Raw genomic sequence first — 18,614 nt, 5'->3', positions numbered from 1 at the left:
CTGTGCCACTGGATTCAAACTAGCCTGGCTGATGAGGGGTGAAACCCCGAAACTGGTCCTAGGATGCTTGTTTCCGGGCCAGGGAGGACCTGGCTTGGTAGATTGGGCTGGACTGTTCCCATGAAGCACAGGGTCAGACTGATTTGCATATGGCTGGGTGTAAACTGGGGTGGCATGATGAGCAATAGAACAATGGATTTAACCCAGATCTGTTGACGGGGGGTGGATGTTTTTATTTGTTCTGCATTCCGTCCATCATTTGTGTGTCCTTTGCTTTCTCGCCCAAAGGTTACAGAGAAGGCCCATCAAGTCTTCTGACAAGCTTACCTGCCTGCCTGACGACAATACTGTGGCTGTGATGCAGAGACTGAAAGAGCAGACGTGTCCCTAGTGAACAACGATTCTCTTTTCCTACAAATGGTAGGCAGGCGTGACCAAGGTCATATATGAAACTCATGGTAGGCTGTTTTTAGTTCTAAGGTCAGCTTTATCAGCAGAGGGAAGGAATGGCCGGTGATACTGACGTAGAGAAATCCTAAATTATTCTCATAATGTCACAATATTTTCAGTTTTTCTGTCAATTGACAAATACGATTGCCACTATCTTGTTTTTTCATAGTAACCACTATTCCTATTGTATTTAGTAGGATAGGCTTTTGATTTTTATATATCCTAACAATATATTCCTAGTTTCCTAGTGTTCTTTAGTGTGTTTATCTATGCTGGAAGAGGGATCTGTGAGTTTCACAGAATTTATCATTACCTAATATGCATCTTACTCATGCAATGCTCAGTAAGCTGCATGATGTCATAGTCTACCTGTTTCTCTCTCATGATGGTACATTGACTAGGAGAACCCTCTCTGTGCTGTGCTCTGAAGAAGAATTCCAGAAAACATAACTGTTTGAACTTAAGAAACCCTGTGACTTTAGTAAGATTGTGTTGATTTTCAGCACCCTCGCTCTGAAATTTGTTCAAGCACCCCCATTTGCATCAGACATTACTCCATTGTGGTGTCAGGACTATTTGTCTACAAAATAAACTCCACACCTAGGAACCATTAGGGGCTCAAAGATCAAGACCTGCTCCACTCTTGACTATTCCCATATTCAGGAAGTGCTGCATCATTGGTCCTCCTTAGCGGTAGAGAAAGCCAAGCTCTGGCGCTCTCTCCCATCAACAGTCAGGCTTTTTCTATTCACCTGGAGTGAGAAAGACCCACAACAATGTGGCTGTTGCCAACTGACAGGCCTCTGTCTCAAACAAGACCTTGAAACATGCTTTACCAAAAAAACACACCCACTATATAGACATAGAGCTCAGATGGAGGTGGCATAGACCGTCAAATCTGACCCTATCCACGTAATTCTTCTACATCTCCAGCCTGCTTAGACACAGTAGCACGTCCACAGTGGCCATTGCTCATTACTGCCAATACATTCCTATAGGTTGTTCTAGAAATATCCAGTATACCAATCAGGTATAATAGTCAGGCGGCACTAGCAATCACAAGTCACACTCTTGTGATTTACTGACATACCTGGCCGCAGCACGTGATACACAGCACAGTTGATGGAGCACCCTTAGGGCTCTCATGCACAACACCATATGCTCCACACATAGGTCACATCATAAACATACAGGTATGTTAGAAATTGGATTTTTGGTTGGCTAGGGCGTGGCCCAAAGCCAGGCAAAAACCACCACTCTAGTCAGAATAATGGAGTTACACATCTAAAATAACCCCTGCTCGTAGCTTGGTAGCTTGGCACGAGCAGCCAGGCTTATCTTAGAGGCAGTGTGTAAAGCATTTGCACATAACCAACAGTAATACAGTGTACGCACTACAAAAGAACACCACACCGGTTTAGAAAAATATCCAATATTTTTATAGAATTAAAACAAGACCAAAAACGATAAAAATCCACAATACTATACTTAAAAGTTCACAGTTTAAAAAGTACTTTGATTAAAAAGAGTTCCATCCGGGCTACCACGGCGTCATGAGCACACAAATCCAAGCTACAGTGTCGGGAAGACCTGCAAACAGAACCTTTCAAAGATGCAGGGTGATGGGGCCCTTGAAGTCACTCACGTTGCAGGTCGAGCTCCTTTCTGATGGGATCAGGAGCGCTGGCGTCGGGTGCTGCGATGCGAAGTGCAGTGGTGCGGTGTGCGGTGTCCCCAGCTCATGGTGCGAACAGCATCTCGTGGCGGCGTGACCAGGGACGCGGTGCGAGATGGAGGCAGTGCTCGTCACAGTGCTAGCAGGTCACGGTGCAAGCAGCGTCGTCGTCGTTGCTGAAGCGCTGTCGTCGGCTGATGAACTGGAGTCGATGGTGCCGTCGTCGGCAGGCCAAGACTGCGGTGCAGGATGAGGGCGGTGCGTCGTGTGACTTACTAGCGGTGCCCTCGAACCACGGTGCAAGCAGCGGCGTTGATTTCAGCTGGAAGTGGGGGCGTCAGGAAGGCCATGGCGTCGTCGTGTAGCGAGGCGGTGCAGAGTGCGGTGCCCACAGGTCGCGGTGCGAGCATCGGCTCGGTGATGGGGCAGCAGGCGTTGTCGGTGAGACCAGGGTCACGGTGCGGTGTTGCGGCTGGCCTCTCTGCGGTGCCAAAGCTTCGGCAAGAAGCAAGGCGGTGCAGAGTGCGGTGCCCACAGGTCACGGTGCAAGCAGCGGCTCGGTGGCGGCATCAACAGGCATCGTCGGTTAGACCAAGGTTGCTGTGCGGCGTTGCAGTGTGGCTTTGTGGTGGTGCCCTCTGCGGTGCTAAAACTTCGGCGTGAAGCAAGGCGGTGCAGAGTGCGGTGCCCACATGTCGCGGAGCAAGCAGCGGCTCGCTGGCGGCATCAACAGGCGTCGCTGGTGAGACCAAGGTTAAGGTGCAGCGGTGCCCTCTGCGGTGCCTTCAGGACACGGGTCGGCAGGTTCTTCGTAGGTGTCAGCGAGTTGGTGTTTTTCGGGTTGCAGCACAAAACACACAGTCCCCAATGCTGCGGGTCGAAGAACTTGAAGTCTTTGCTGTTCCTGCAACTTCGTGAACAGGGGGCAAGCTCCACCTCAAGCCCTTGAAGAGACTCACAAATTAGGTTGCAGAAAGTCCAGTCCAGGCCTTTCACTGCCCAAGACAGAAGCAGCCACTGCAGGTCAGCCCAACAAAGCACGCAGCATAGCAGTCGTTCCTTTTAGCAGCTTCTCCGGCTCTTCTTCTTGGCAGTCTTCTTGATCCAGATGAGTTTTAAAGTTCAGGGGTCTGGGACCCAGTATTTGTATCTAAAAATCCTTATATCTTTCAGGCAAAGGGTGTCTGTGTCCGATCAGAACCAGTTGGGCCTGCTCTGGCGTGAACTCCTGGCAGGAGGTGGAGACGGCCTTATCGGAGGCAGACCAGGCCCTTTGAGGTGCAAGGAAATCTCCTCCCCCTTCCGCCATCGCAGCCTGGGTCTATTCGGCCCTTCCCTGACCTACCTAGACCATCTGGAGCCCCTCCGGCCCCCCAGCCTTCTGTCATCCAAAACCCAGACAAGCAATCCACATTCCAGCAGAGGCACACGGGATGACTGAACAAGAAAATACCTATTTTCTAAAAGTGGTATTTGAAAACACAGAACATAAATACCCTTTACTAAAAGATGCATCTTTAGATTCTGAGTTCAGGCATACTAAATTCTATTTTCTTAACGAATTCCCTGGGCCAGTTATGTTTACAAGATGTTATAAACAAACCTCCCATTATTTCCTATGGAGAACGGGTAGCCTTGCAATAGTGAAAAACGAAATTGGCTGTAATTCACTATTAGGACATGCCACACACTCCAGGGCATGTCCTACCTTTCACAAACATTGCACCGTGCCCACAGGGGTACCTTGGGCCTACCTGAGGGATGTCTGACATGTAAGAAAAGGGAAGGTTAGGGTCTGGCCAGTGGGTACACTGGCCAAGTCGACATGGCAGTTACAAACTGCTCGCAGACTCTGCAAGGCAGGTCTGAGTTACCGTTTTCAGGGCTGCTCACGGGGGTGGCACAACCAGTGCTGCAGGACCCCGGATAGCATTTAATTCACCGGCCCTTGGCACATGCAGTGCACTTTACTAGGGGCTAACAGGTAAATTAAATATCCAATCATGGAAACACCAATCTATAACACAATTTACACAGATAGCATATGCACTTTAGCACTGATTAGCAGTGGTAAAGTGCCCAGAGTTCTAAAACCAACACACACAGGTTAGGGAAAAATAGGAGGATATAGCAAAAGTTTGGGGATAACCCTGCAAAAAGGGCCATTTCCAACAAGGTCCCTCACGATGCAATATATGGATGCCACAGACCTGATCGCTTTTGGGGCCATACCAGTAGTATGAGTGTGTTACTTTAAGGAAATACGGCAATACAATAAGGGGCTTTGTGTGTGATTAGTAGGAGGATTTATTTACACAGATTCCAATATGAACAGTACACATAAATGAGCTTAAAACCACAAAGAATTGTGGGGTAGGAGAAGGACAAGTTCTATTTTCTTGTCCAGGTCCTCAATAGTTTTAATGTGAAATATAGTGCCCATTGTGAGATCATGACTATGGTCAATGTCAGCAATGTTGGGTCTGGGACCTTTGCTGAGGTTAGGATGTCGCTTGAGGATAGGTTTAAAGATCATCTCCACGATAAGACCTTAGATCAGCAGCTGTGTCTGCTCCATCACATTCTGAGTTTCATATCTGCTCTTAAATTGTGTCATATGACACTCGGGCTGCTTCACAGCATGCAGTCCCCTACATGGAAAAAACATCTATGCCTCTGGTAAGGGTAAAGAAACGTAAGAAGTAAGTGACATAAATCAGTTCAGAGAATAGACTCAAAGCGGAATCCCTGGTGCGGTGGAGTGGTTCTTCAACAGTTTGTAGCCTTTGTACAGATTGAAGAGATCTGGGAAGATATGGGAGCTTATAGTACTGAAACCAGGAAACAGCACTGAACTTTGCCACATAAATGAGTTCAGCCGAAGTAAAACTTGAGGTATATTATTAGACTTCATTGTAAAAAAAACTGTACACCATTTTACTTCCATTGCCTGTATGACAATACCTATGGATGAGATTGTAACAAACAGCATTTTCCACCCAGACTCATAGAATGACAAACTACCAGATATCCGGTTATAGTGCAATCACCACAACTTCCAAAAGGTCTGTCTCCCCACCATGCAATCCTTTCTCAAAAGTTCCAAATGCACAGAGGCAAAAACAAATAACAAACAGGTTAAAGGACTGAAGTAATGTTTGGAAATTCTTGGACTCAGATCTTTGCTGATTTCCATTGGATGGAGATTACCTAAAGATGGTCGACGTTGAGCAGCACATATGGATTTCAGCCTGTTCGAATGGGTTGAGTTAGGAACTAGGTTGCAGCCGATTGGACCATGGCTTGACCATGGCTGTCCTTTACTTTCCAGCTACTGTTGGTGCCAGCCTCAGTAATGTGCTCTGAAGTTCTCAGCGGCTTTACGAAGAATTTCCTTCTGGTTTGCAAAAAGTGGAATCTTCTGATCTACAACTTGCCAGCGGATGGAAAAATCTGGCTCGCGGTCCAACAGATTCTGTACGAGAGAGAGAGATAGAAAGTCACATTGAGTTGCTGTACACACTTTACCTCTCATTTTGCAAGATCAAACCACCGTAGTAATTGGGAGCCATGATGGCAATCTTAGTTAAAGGCTCCTATCTTACTTTACAAACAGGACATGAGCCACTGTTGCCTTTAATTCAGATTCTCTGGGGCCCTTTCCAGTAAGTAATACCTTGTACGGTGTCTTTATGTATGGACATATATCTTGTATTATGTAATCTTCAGATGTGTCAACTGTGTTTTTGCTGACTTCCATCTCGTACTTGCAACATTTGGTGTGTTTCTCAGGTCAGTGATAGGATGTTGATTGACCCTGACATGCTGTCAGCACACGGGCATGCAGAATTGTATTGTTCAAATCAAGAAGTCAAGTGATTCGTGAAGGTGGATTTGAAGTCTCAAGCTCAGGCCCTGGTGGGGCAGGAATAGACCCGCTGATCCATGTGGTCAGGCCTCAGTCCCTGTAGGAGATTAGGGGCCTGAATTAGATCATGGCGGAGGGGAATACTCCATCACATACATGGCGGATATCCTGTCCGGCGTATTACGATCCCAATATATCCTATGGAGTTCATAATATGGCCGGCGAGATATCCGTCACATTTGTGACAGAGTATTCCATCAGCCGAGATCTAAATAAGGCCCTAAAACTGAAATGGATGAATATAGCCACCCAGAACCTACTCTAACCCCTTGGTGATTTCATAGTCTCAGCACGATTGAAGGATGGCAGGGAATTAGGGTGAGCTTAAAGTAAGAAGGATAATTTGAGGCTTGGATCTGGCACCTGAATGACACTTAAATTAGCACAAGCAAAGTGTCCAGAGGGTTATGCAGCTGCAATGGACATTTCCAGTTGGTGGGTGTCTCTAGAATGAATGCAATAATGCTAGCAGTAATTAAGTGAGTTAAAAGGTTGCCTCTGACATTGAGACTGAACACCACGAAAAATGATGAGCACCTACTTATGTCTTTGTTTCAGTTTCCAGAATGTGTCAAGACCCCTAGAGGACCCCACAGTAGTTGGCCATAGTGTTTCAGCTGCTTCACAAGCAACATACCTGGCACAGAATCCAGGGAATCCCAAACTCTCCTGTAGTTTCCAGGTGCTCCCATAGGTCCCACTACTTTCATACTATTGCTGCCACCGACCCAGAGTCTTACATAAAGTTGTGTGATATATATGATAATACATTCCATGGGGTCCCTTACAGTACTTCTCATGATGGAAGCATTATTGTTTTAATGGTATAAATGCTCTGCACTCCTTTTCCACATTGTTACTCTCAGGCACAGGAGGATTGTTTTACCGAGGTTAGTAGGTCCAGCTTCTCCTCGGAGTCGAAGTGCACATTGATCGCAAGGGTCTCAATCCACGCGTTGTCGGTGTTCCTTGGGTCATCAAGGTAACCTTGGTATACCTGCAGGGAGGTCACAGAGAGAGGGGTTATCTAATGTTCAATGAGAATGAACTGCACACGCTGTTCTGTTCCAGATAGTCAAGAAAAGAAATAGGCATGACTTACATGTGCATGTCTCATTGCTGCATTATAGATGGCGCTCATTCTTGTGCAATAGAGCTCAGTCTTGATAGCTAGTTAATTGATATAGTTACTTGACTAAAGACCATTCATAGATCCACAGCTAGATGCTATTGGCAAATGTTGATCTGTGGCAGGCTTTACTTCAAACTTTTGGTTTATGTTCCTTTCATGAGTCAAAGTCAACAAATCCGCATTCTGGTGGTCTCCATGTTCCACACTCCTAAATGAGTTCCAGACTGTAATTTATTAATCTGCTTCACCAGATGATACCATCACAAGCTTTTGATGATCACAATGAGATTCCAATACACATGATTAAAAATCCCTGATCCACAGTGCAAGAAGTCCCATCGATCCTACAGCAAGTCTCAAATGTGTCCTGGTACTTCCGTGTTACATGACGAACCCGTGTGCGTGCAGAACTCTTGTACCATGAACAGGTCAGGACTTCTACAGCGGACATACAGACCTCATTTGTGGTGCAATGTGCAGTACATGCAAGCTGGCTATTTCTTTTCTACGTTTCAAAGTGCATTGGAGGCAAAGCCCACGTTCAGTGTGTGTTAGTCACTATCTTTACTTCCCTTCCCTGTGATGTCTGGGTAGGAGCTGTAGAGGTTGTTGTATGTAAGCTTTGCAAATGTTACAGGGAACATAACTGAGTGCTGATGATCTCAGATGAAACCCAACCCAGACCTGGACCTGGCTGGCAACCCCTAGAATGCATATCTCAGGGGTGTTACCCACAACAACGCACCGCACAGCAGAGGAAACTCCCTAAGATCCCCCTCTGCTCCCTTCCAGTAATGAAGGCTTGAAACCAAGTACAAATACTCCTGGTCCCACATGCCGCTACCACAACCAGTGTTTGCTGCTCAGCTTGCTCCTCAGAAATCATGTTCACTTGTTTCTCCCCTCACCTACTGCCCGTTTGTATCGCTATAATTCATCAAACATTTGACCAGTCAGTAGTCATATTTTCTGCCACCTCCTTTAAAGTCCAGGACTCCTCTAGAAAATGAAGTGACTGCCTCTTTTCTCTCATCAGCACCTGTTTCCAGCAACTTATGCTCTGCCTCCCCACCAGTCGCCTGCTTTAATCAAATGACCAAGGATCCCAGAAGTGGAAAGAACCCCAATGGGCCAAAAGGCAGAACATTCACTAGTAGTCATTCTTTTATTGCGGCCATGCTGAATGGCTTCTATTTTAACTGACGACTGGACAGTAGTTTTCTGCTCTGATGTTTGCATTGCCTTTTTTGTAATTGTAATTGAGATTTTTGTTCTAGCTTTTAGGTATTACCTCTTAATGTAGTATTGTAACCGACCAGCTCCTTGATTATCAGTCACCTGTGTCTATGTATACAGCGCTATTGTGTCTCCCGCGAATATAGCTTTTTACATTGCATGCGCTTACAACTCATGCGAATACAACGCGGTTGTTACCACGACCGTGTTGTTACATCGCAGTACCATTACAACGCAAGTCGTTACAACGACTTGCTCTAGTAGGGGCGCTGGATTTAGGAATATAATAATTTACTATTCCAACTCCAGTGTGTGCAACAGTAGGGAAGGTATTGGAATAGTAACTTATACTATTCCTTAGTTTAGAGCGCCCTCTAGAGGAAGTTGCTGTAACGACTTGAGTTGTAATGGTACTGCAATGTAACAACGCGTCGTTGTAACGACCGCGTTGTAATCGCATGCATTGTAACACGTGCGATGTGATGGCTCTTTCCCGTTTCCTGCCAGCATCCGTTCCTGAGGACTAAAATTCCGCTGCCTGCCTCATGCATCACTCTCTGGGAGGCTCAGTGAGTAAACCTACCTCTGTACCCTGGTTCTTCAGGATCTCAAACTGTTGCCAGAATTCCTCCTTCAGAATCTCCTTTAGTTTGGAGGGTAACTTCTCCCCTGGCGCCAACGTGCCCTTAGCATATAAAGAAAGTAAAGGCGTTGGGTTAGTAGGACATGCACTCCAGAAGAAATATCTCATCTTAGGTTCATGCATCTGTAGGATGTACCAAGAACTTCCTGAGTCCATCTGGTATGTCTGCGCCACCATGACTTGTGCCACTGCAGTACTGCCCAGTGTGCACTGTAAATCTTTGGCCTGTTTGGGCAGCAGGGTCTAAAAGTTCCTCTAGAACTTCTTTGCTAGAGCGAAGAAGGGTGCTGCGGCTGTGTGCATTATCTCTGGCAATTGAAGTGCCCAGGAGCTTGATTTAGAGAGGGCAGGCTTGATCAATATTCTAAGAAGATGGCTTAATTCCTGGTCCTGCTGATTGTGTGATATCTGTTGATATAGAGTTTGGCCACTGAGGGATTTTCTGCTTGCAAGAGAGCCAACATCTGTGCCAACAAAGTGTTGCTGAGTTTATTCTTCTGGGAACACCTGACACCATGCTGGGGAAGATACAAATGTGGGTAATGACTGGTTTTGAATGAAATACTTTCCAGCTCCCAGAGAGACTTCTAGAAACTGGAGGATTTCCTGCAACCGTTTCAGTCACCTGGAAGCTGAAACCTCTGCTGCCCTTGCAGAGAACTCTGGAGCAGAAGAAAAGCAGCAGCAATATTGGCAGGACTTCCTGCCAGCGAACCTGCAAGTCAGGGTCACATGTCTGGAGATAGAGAGGCAAATGAAACCTGAGTCTGCCTTTTAGTGCCTGTGGTCACTGCCTTATGGAGAATATGATTTTACAAACTAAAGCAGTGATTTTTAACATGTGGTCTGCCTACCCAGGGGCCTGAAACGCTTGTTCAGGAGGCCGGTGAAAGTTTAGAAAATTAAATAATATTTGCGGAAAATAAACTATATATACATGAAAATGCTGTAAATGTGAAGGTATTTGAAATTTGAGGATAATAATTTAGCTATTATCTGTATTTCGATTTGTGGGAGCAGCGCAAGTCTAACTAAAGGAAACTACTATAGAAGAGTGGTAGCTGCATTGAAGCACAGTTATACCACAACAGAAAGCATGCATTTGGAGCAAAAAAGACAGAAGGCCAGATGTACGTCCATTTCATTTTGCGACTCGCAAATTGTGATTTTTGGGGACTTGCAATCAGTGAGTCGCAAAATGAAATGTACTAATGTGTCTTAGGCACATTTAGCAATTCCCGATCGGGTCGTAAATTATCTACCTCATTAATATTCATGAGGTAGGTCACAATTTGCAGCTCATTGGGAGTGGCCTGTAATCACAGGAATTGTTTCCTGTTGTGGTCAGTAGACCACCATGTCTATGATTGTTTTTTTAATAAAGCAATTTTTTTCTGAAATGCTGTCCGTTTTCCTTAAATTAAAACGCAATGCATTAAAAAAAAAATGAAAAGTTTCCATTTCATTTTTTAAGAGTAGGCAGTGGTCCTTGGGGCCACTGTCCACTTTTAAAAAATGTTGGCACCCACATTCACAAAAGGGAAGAGGTCCCCTTCCCGTTTCCGAATAGGTTACCACCTCCTTTACGGAGTCGGTAAAATATGAATGTTTTGTGACCACCTCCCGGTTGCAAAACATTCATATAAGCCACTGCAACATGCTATTAGGAAGGGCCCCATCCTAATAGTGAATCCCAAACCCTATTTTGTGAGTCTGTAATAGGTCACCAATTTGCATAATAGGGTTAGTACATTGCAAAAGCCCTTTTAGCAGTCGCAAATTGTCCAATTCTCGGTTTACAAATGCCAAAAATCGTTGTGCATCTGGTCCACAATGATTTGGTAACATTCAGCATAAAGCGTTGTCTTTTAGAAATAAAACAACATTTTAAAATGTTCTACTCTTCCAATTAAAATTGAAATTTCGATTTTTGCATCTGTTTTTTTATGTGAATTAGGTAAATTATTTCATAATTTGTGTATTTGTTTGATGTGCACTTTTTTCTGTATTTTCGTGTATTATTTTGAGGTTTGAATCATAGCTATTACTTAGTTGTGGAGGCCCAGCTTCCAGCAGTGATTAGTGGGGTCCACAGAAGACAAAATGTTAAGAACCACTGAGATCGAAGCGTAGCAGTAAGGATCCTCCATCTTGGGTCCACCTCTGTTGTCAGCCATATTGTACAGTTGGCACAAGATTTATAATTTATTTTGATAGAGGAAACTGCATTTGAGCGAGGCACTTGCTTTAATTAATTAAAAATACCTGACCATACATAAATTAATAAAACTTCCTGGTTGACGTGTTGGCAGCCAATCAGAACTCTGCATGAGATTGAGAGGATTTGTGGAGGGTCTGCACCTCTAGCTATACAAATTTGTTTTTTCAATGTAACTTTGCTTTTTATGTGTCTTGTTTCCAGTGCGGAGTGTATGAGAAACTGTCAGCACAAGTATCTGCTTTGGCAGAAGGACGGACATTCTCAGTAGAGTTGCACTTTAGCCTGAGCTTCAGAAATCAGTGGAACCAAATCCCTCCCCAGGCTGCCCAAGGTCCAGTGCTATTTCTTACCCCGGGCAGAGCCCAGTGCTCCGATGAGATGGGCTTCACTGCTAAGATTTCCAGCATCTTCTTTGAATTTTTCCTGCTAATTGATCCATTAATGTTTCTTCTCCAACTGTGAAGACAGGACACACATCAGAACTTTTAGAGGCTCAGGATGCAAAATCCATTAGCAGCAGAATCTCTCATCCAACTAGTTAGTGTATCGAGGAGAGCACACACTCACTCCACTCACACTGCACCGTGCCCTCGTTACTACCTCATGCACTGAATCACCCACAAGTGTAGCCACATCTGCATAAGATGAGGAGTGCCCTTCAACGTATCCTGGACTTCCATCAAAACCAATATTGTTTGGCTGTGATCGAGGAGCATCAAATATTGATACGGTTTAGGCTTACTCACAGTGTTGGTGCAAGAGTGGGCAGTTTATGAGAACCCAGAGGACAGTGCTGTGCTTAGCACTGTGACAGGGATTTTATTATTTCAAATACTTTCTTTGAGTGAATCCTATATCGTGCTTTCTTCCCATCTTCTGTTGTCACTGACCAACCCCCAAGTAAGACCTCTTGGTATCTCGCACCTCCTTATCCTAAAAGCACGAAATTAACTGCATTATTTCCTGCCAGCGGCACATTGATGAGCTTAAAGAAAGCCCTGCGAGCTGAATTACCCGTGACCAACTCCCAGGGTAGCTTGTGAACAAATCCAAACACACACTCCCAGCATCAAGAGCTTTCTTTTCTGTAACCAAATATTTTGGATCAGTCAACTGAAAAGTTATTGAAACGTGATCATTGACTCTCCCTTGCTTGCCCTGACCAGTAACTTGACTGAGCAGTTTCCGAAGTCCCATCAGGATCTGAAGCCCCATCAGTATCTGAAGCCCCATCAGTATCTAAAGCCCATCAGTATCTGAAGCCCATCAGTATCTGAAGCCCCATCAGTATCTGAAGCCCCATCAGTATCTAAAGTCCCATCAGTATCTAAAGTCCCATCAGTATCTGAAGTCCCATCAGTATCTGAAGTCCCATCAGTATCTGAAGCCCCATCAGTATCTGACGCCCCATCAGTATCTGAAGCCCCATCAGTATCTGAAGCCCATCAGTATCTGAAGTCCCATCACTATCTGAAGCCCCATCAGTATCTGAAGCCCCATCAGTATCTGAAGCCCCATCAGTATCTGAAGCCCATCAGTATCTGAAGTCCCATCAGTATCTGAAGTCCCATCAGTATCTGACGCCCCATCAGTATCTGAAGAACCATCAGTATCTGACGCCCCATCAGTATCTGAAGCCCCATCAGTATCTGAAGCCCATCAGTATCTGAAGTCCCATCAGTATCTGAAGCCCCATCAGTATCTGAAGCCCCATCAGTATCTGAAGCCCCATCAGTATCTGAAGCCCCATCAGCATCTGAAGCAAATCAGTATCTGAAGCCCAGCAGTATCTGAAGCCCCATCAGTATCTGAAGCCCCATCAGTATATGAAGCCCATCAGTATCTAAAGTCCCATCAGTATCTGAAGCCCCATCAGTATCTGAAGCCCCATCAGTATCTGAAGCCCCATCAGTATCTGAAGCCCCATCAGTATCTAAAGCCCATCAGTTTCTGAAGCCCATCAGTTTCTGAAGCCCATCAGTATCTGAAGCCCCATCAGTATCTGAAGCCCCATCAGTATCTAAAGTCCCATCAGTATCTGAAGTCCCATCAGTATCTGAAGCCCCATCAGTATCTGAAGAACCATCAGTATCTGACGCCCCATCAGTATCTGAAGCCCCATCAGTATCTGAAGCCCCATCAGTATCTGAAGCCCATCAGTATCTGAAGTCCCATCACTATCTGAAGCCCCATCAGTATCTGAAGCCCCATCAGTATCTGAAGCCCCATCAGTATCTGAAGCCCCATCAGTATCTGAAGCCCCATCAGTATCTGAAGCCCATCAGTATCTGAAGCCCATCAGTATCTGAAGCCCCATCGGTATCTGAAGCACCATCGGGATCTGAAGCACCATCAGTATCTGGAGCACCATCATTATCTGAAGCCCCATCAGTATCTGAAGCCCATCAGTATCTGAAGCACCATCGGTATCTGAAGCACCATCGGTATCTGAAGCACCATCAGTATCTGAAGCCCCATCAGTATCTGAAGCCCATCAGTATCTGAAGCCCCATCAGTATCTGAAGCCCATCAGTATCTGAAGCCCCATCAGTATCTGAAGCCCCATCAGTATCCTAAGCACCATCAGTATCCAAAGCCCCATTAGTATCTGAAGCCCATCAGTATCTAAAGCACCATCAGTATCCGAAGCCCCATCAGTATCTGAAGCCCCATCAGTATCTGAAGCACCATCGGTATCTGAAGCACCATCGGTATCTGAAGCCCCATCAGTATCTGACGCCCCATCAGTATCTGACGCCCCATCAGTATCTGAAGCTCCATCAGTATCTGAAGCCCCATCAGTATCTGAAGCACCATCAGTATCTCAAGCCCCATCAGTATCTCAAGCCCCATCAGTATCTGAAGCCCATCAGTATCTGACGCCCCATCAGTATCTGAAGCCCCATCAGTATCCGAAGCACCATCAGTATCCGAAGCACCATCAGTATCCGAAGCCCCATCAGTATCTGAAGTCCCATAAGTAGCTGAAGCCCCATCAGTATCTGAAGCCCCATCAGTATCCGAAGCACCATCAGTATCTGAAGCCCCATCAGTATCTGAAGCCCCATCAGTATCTGAAGCCCCATCAGTATCTGAAGCCCCATCAGTATCCGAAGCACTATCAGTATCCGAAGCCCCATCAGTATCTGAAGTCCCATCAGTATCTGAAGCCCCATCAGTTTCTGAAGCACCATCAGTATCTGAAGCCCCATCAGTATCTGAAGCCCCATCAGTATCTAAAGCCCATCAGTATCTGAAGCACCATCAGTATCTGAAGCCCCATCAGGATCTGAAGCACCATCAAGAAGCACCATCAGTATCTGAAGCACCATCAGTATCTGAAGCCCCATCAGTATCTGAAGCCCCATCAGTATCTGAAGCCCCATCAGTATCTAAAGCCCATCAGTATCTGAAGCCCATCAGTATCTGAAGCCCCATCAGTATCTGAAGCCCCATCAGTATCTAAAGTCCCATCAGTATCTGAAGTCCCATCAGTATCTGAAGCCCCATCAGTATCTGAAGAACCATCAGTATCTGACGCCCCATCAGTATCTGAAGCCCCATCACTATCTGAAGCCCATCAGTATCTGAAGTCCCATCACTATCTGAAGCCCCATCAGTATCTGAAGAACCATCAGTATCTGACGCCCCATCAGTATCTGACGCCCCATCAGTATCTGAAGCCCCATCAGTATCTGAAGCCCCATCAGTATCTAAAGTCCCATCAGTATCTGAAGTCCCATCAGTATCTGAAGTCCCATCAGTATCTGACGCCCCATCAGTATCTGAAGAACCATCAGTATCTGACGCCCCATCAGTATCTGAAGCCCCATCAGTATCTGAAGCCCATCAGTATCTGAAGTCCCATCAGTATCTGAAGCCCCATCAGTATCTGAAGCCCCATCAGTATCTGAAGCCCCATCAGCATCTGAAGCCCATCAGTATCTGAAGCCCCATCAGTATCTGAAGCACCATCGGGATCTGAAGCACCATCAGTATCTGAAGCACCATCAGTATCTGAAGCCCCATCAGTATCTGAAGCCCATCAGTATCTGAAGCCCCATCAGTATCTGAAGCACCATCGGTATCTGAAGCACCATCGGTATCTGAAGCACCATCAGTATCTGAAGCCCCATCAGTATCTGAAGCCCATCAGTATCTGAAGCCCCATCAGTGTCTGAAGCCCATCAGTATCTGAAGCCCCATCAGTATCTGAAGCCCCATCAGTATCCTAAGCACCATCAGTCTCCAAAGCCCCATTAGTATCTGAAGCCCATCAGTATCTAAAGCACCATCAGTATCCGAAGCCCCATCAGTATCTGAAGCCCCATCAGTATCTGAAGCACCATCGGTATCTGAAGCCCCATCATTATCTGACGCCCCATCAGTATCTGAAGCCCCATCAGTATCTGAAGCACCATCAGTATCTCAAGCCCCATCAGTATCTCAAGCCCCATCAGTATCTCAAGCCCATCAGTATCTGATGCCCCATCAGTATCTGAAGCCCCATCAGTATCCGAAGCCCCATCAGTATCCGAAGCACCATCAGTATCCGAAGCACCATCAGTATCTGAAGTCCCATCAGTATCTGAAGCCCCATCAGTATCTGAAGCCCCATCAGTATCCGAAGCCCCATCAGTATCTGAAGCCCCATCAGTATCTGAAGCCCCATCAGTATCTGAAGCCCCATCAGTATCTGAAGCCCCATCAGTATCCGAAGCACTATCAGTATCCGAAGCCCCATCAGTATCTGAAGTCCCATCAGTATCTGAAGCCCCATCAGTATCTGAAGCACCATCAGTATCTGAAGCCCCATCAGTATCTGAAGCCCCATCAGTATCTGAAGCCCCATCAGTATCTAAAGCCCATCAGTATCTGAAGCAGCATCAGTATCTGAAGCCCCATCAGGATCTGAAGCACCATCAAGAAGCACCATCAGTATCTGAAGCACCATCAGTATCTGAAGCACCATCAGTATCTGAAGCACCATCAGTATCTGAAGCCCCATCAGTATCTGAAGCCCCATCAGTATCTAAAGCCCATCAGTATCTGAAGCCCATCAGTATCTGAAGCCCCATCAGTATCTGCAGCCCCATCAGTATCTAAAGTCCCATCAGTATCTGAAGTCCCATCAGTATCTGAAGCCCCATCAGTATCTGAAGAACCATCAGTATCTGACGCCCCATCAGTATCTGAAGCCCCATCACTATCTGAAGCCCATCAGTATCTGACGCCCCATCAGTATCTGCAGCCCCATCAGTATCTGAAGCCCCATCAGTATCTAAAGTCCCATCAGTATCTGAAGTCCCATCAGTATCTGAAGTCCCATCAGTATCTGACACCCCATCAGTATCTGAAGAACCATCAGTATCTGACGCCCCATCAGTATCTGAAGCCCCATCAGTATCTGAAGCCCATCAGTATCTGAAGCCCATCAGTATCTGAAGTCCCATCAGTATCTGAAGCCCCATCAGTATCTGAAGCCCCATCAGTATCTGAAGCCCCATCAGCATCTGAAGCCCATCAGTATCTGAAGCCCAGCAGTATCTGAAGCCCCATCAGTATCTGAATCCCCATCAGTATATGAAGCCCATCAGTATCTAAAGTCCCATCAGTATCTGAAGCCCCATCAGTATCTGAAGCCCCATCAGTATCTGAAGCCCCATCAGTATCTACAGCCCATCAGTTTCTGAAGCCCATCAGTATCTGAAGCCCCATCAGTATCTTAAGCCCCATCAGTATCTAAAGTCCCATCAGTATCTGAAGTCCTATCAGTATCTGAAGCCCCATCAGTATCTGAAGAACCATCAGTATCTGACGCCCCATCAGTATCTGAAGCCCCATCAGTATCTGAAGCCCCATCAGTATCTGAAGCCCATCAGTATCTGAAGTCCCATCACTATCTGAAGCCCCATCAGTATCTGAAGCCCCATCAGTATCTGAAGCCCCATCAGTATCTGAAGCCCCATCAGTATCTAAAGCCCATCAGAATCTGACGCCCCATCAGTATCCAAAGCACCATCAGTATCCAAAGCCCCATCAGTATCCGAAGCCCCATCAGTATCTGAAGCCATCAGTATCTGAAGCACCATCGGTATCTGAAGCACCATCAGTATCTGAAGCCCCATCAGTATCTGAAGCCCCATCAGTATCTGAAGTCCCATCACTATCTGAAGCCCCATCAGTATCTAAAGCACCATCAGTATCTGAAGCCCATCAGTATCTGAAGCACCATCAGTATCTGAAGCCCCATCAGTATCTGAAGCACCATCAGTATCTGAAGCCCATCAGTATCTGAAGCACCATCAGTATCTGAAGCACCATCAGTATCTGAAGCACCATCAGTATCTGAAGCACCATCAGTATCTGAAGCCCATTAGTGTCTGAAGCACCATCAGTATCTGAAGCACCATCAGTATCTGAATCACCATCAGTATCTGAAGCCCATCAGTATCTGAAGCACCATCAGTATCTGAAGCACCATCAGTATCTGAAGCACCATCGGTATCTGAAGCACCATCGGTATCTGAAGTCCCATCAGTATCTGAAGCCCCATCAGTATCTGAAGTCCCATCACTATCTGAAGCCCCATCAGTATCTAAAGCACCATCAGTATCTGAAGCCCATCAGTATCTGAAGCACCATCAGTATCTGAAGCCCCATCAGTATCTGAAGCACCATCAGTATCTGAAGCCCATCAGTATCTGAAGCACCATCAGTATCTGAAGCACCATCAGTATCTGAAGCACCATCAGTATCTGAAGCACCATCAGTATCTGAAGCCCATCAGTGTCTGAAGCACCATCAGTATCTGAAGCACCATCAGTATCTGAAGCACCATCAGTATCTGAAGCCCATCAGTATCTGAAGCACCATTAGTATCTGAAGCACCATCAGTATCTGAAGCACCATCGGTATCTGAAGCACCATCGGTATCTGAAGCACCATCGGTATCCGAAGCCCCATCAGTATCTGAAGCCCCATCAGTATCTGAAGCCCCATCAGTATCTGAAGCCCCATCAGTATCTGAAGCCCCATCAGTATCTGAAGCACCATCAGTATCTGAAGCACCATCGGTATCTGAAGCACCATCAGTATCTGAAGCACCATCAGTATCTAAAGCCCATCAGTATCTGAAGCCCCATCAGTATCTGAAGCCCATCAATATCTGAAGCCCATCAGTATCTGAAGCCCCATCAGTATCTGAAGCCCATCAGTATCTGAAGCACCATTGGTATCTGAAGCACCATCAGTATCTGAAGCACCATCAGTATCTAAAGCCCATCAGTATCTGAAGCCCCATCAGTATCTGAAGCACCATCAGTATCT

General features: G+C 46.0%; 1 protein-coding gene across 1 annotated transcript in view; it reads right to left on the bottom strand.

The window, feature by feature from the left end:
* Positions 1–1,940: 1,940 nt before the first annotated feature.
* Positions 1,941–18,614, bottom strand: part of LOC146808507 (transient receptor potential cation channel subfamily M member 2-like) — a 206,396-nt gene continuing 189,722 nt past the window's right edge. The window contains exons 27-30 of the mRNA XM_085623588.1: positions 11,636–11,741; positions 9,005–9,106; positions 6,940–7,050; positions 1,941–5,600 (exon numbers count right to left, since the gene is read on the bottom strand). Coding sequence (XP_085479714.1) covers positions 5,475–5,600; positions 6,940–7,050; positions 9,005–9,106; positions 11,636–11,741 — 445 coding nt within the window. The 3' untranslated portion in view covers positions 1,941–5,474. The remainder of the gene's footprint in view (positions 5,601–6,939; positions 7,051–9,004; positions 9,107–11,635; positions 11,742–18,614) is intronic.

This window comes from Triturus cristatus, chromosome 8 (genome assembly GCF_964204655.1).
Source record: "Triturus cristatus chromosome 8, aTriCri1.1, whole genome shotgun sequence".
Taxonomy (NCBI): Eukaryota; Metazoa; Chordata; class Amphibia; order Caudata; family Salamandridae; genus Triturus; species Triturus cristatus.
Note: the sequence above shows the minus strand (reverse complement) of the source record. Positions and strands in the feature narration are given on the sequence as shown.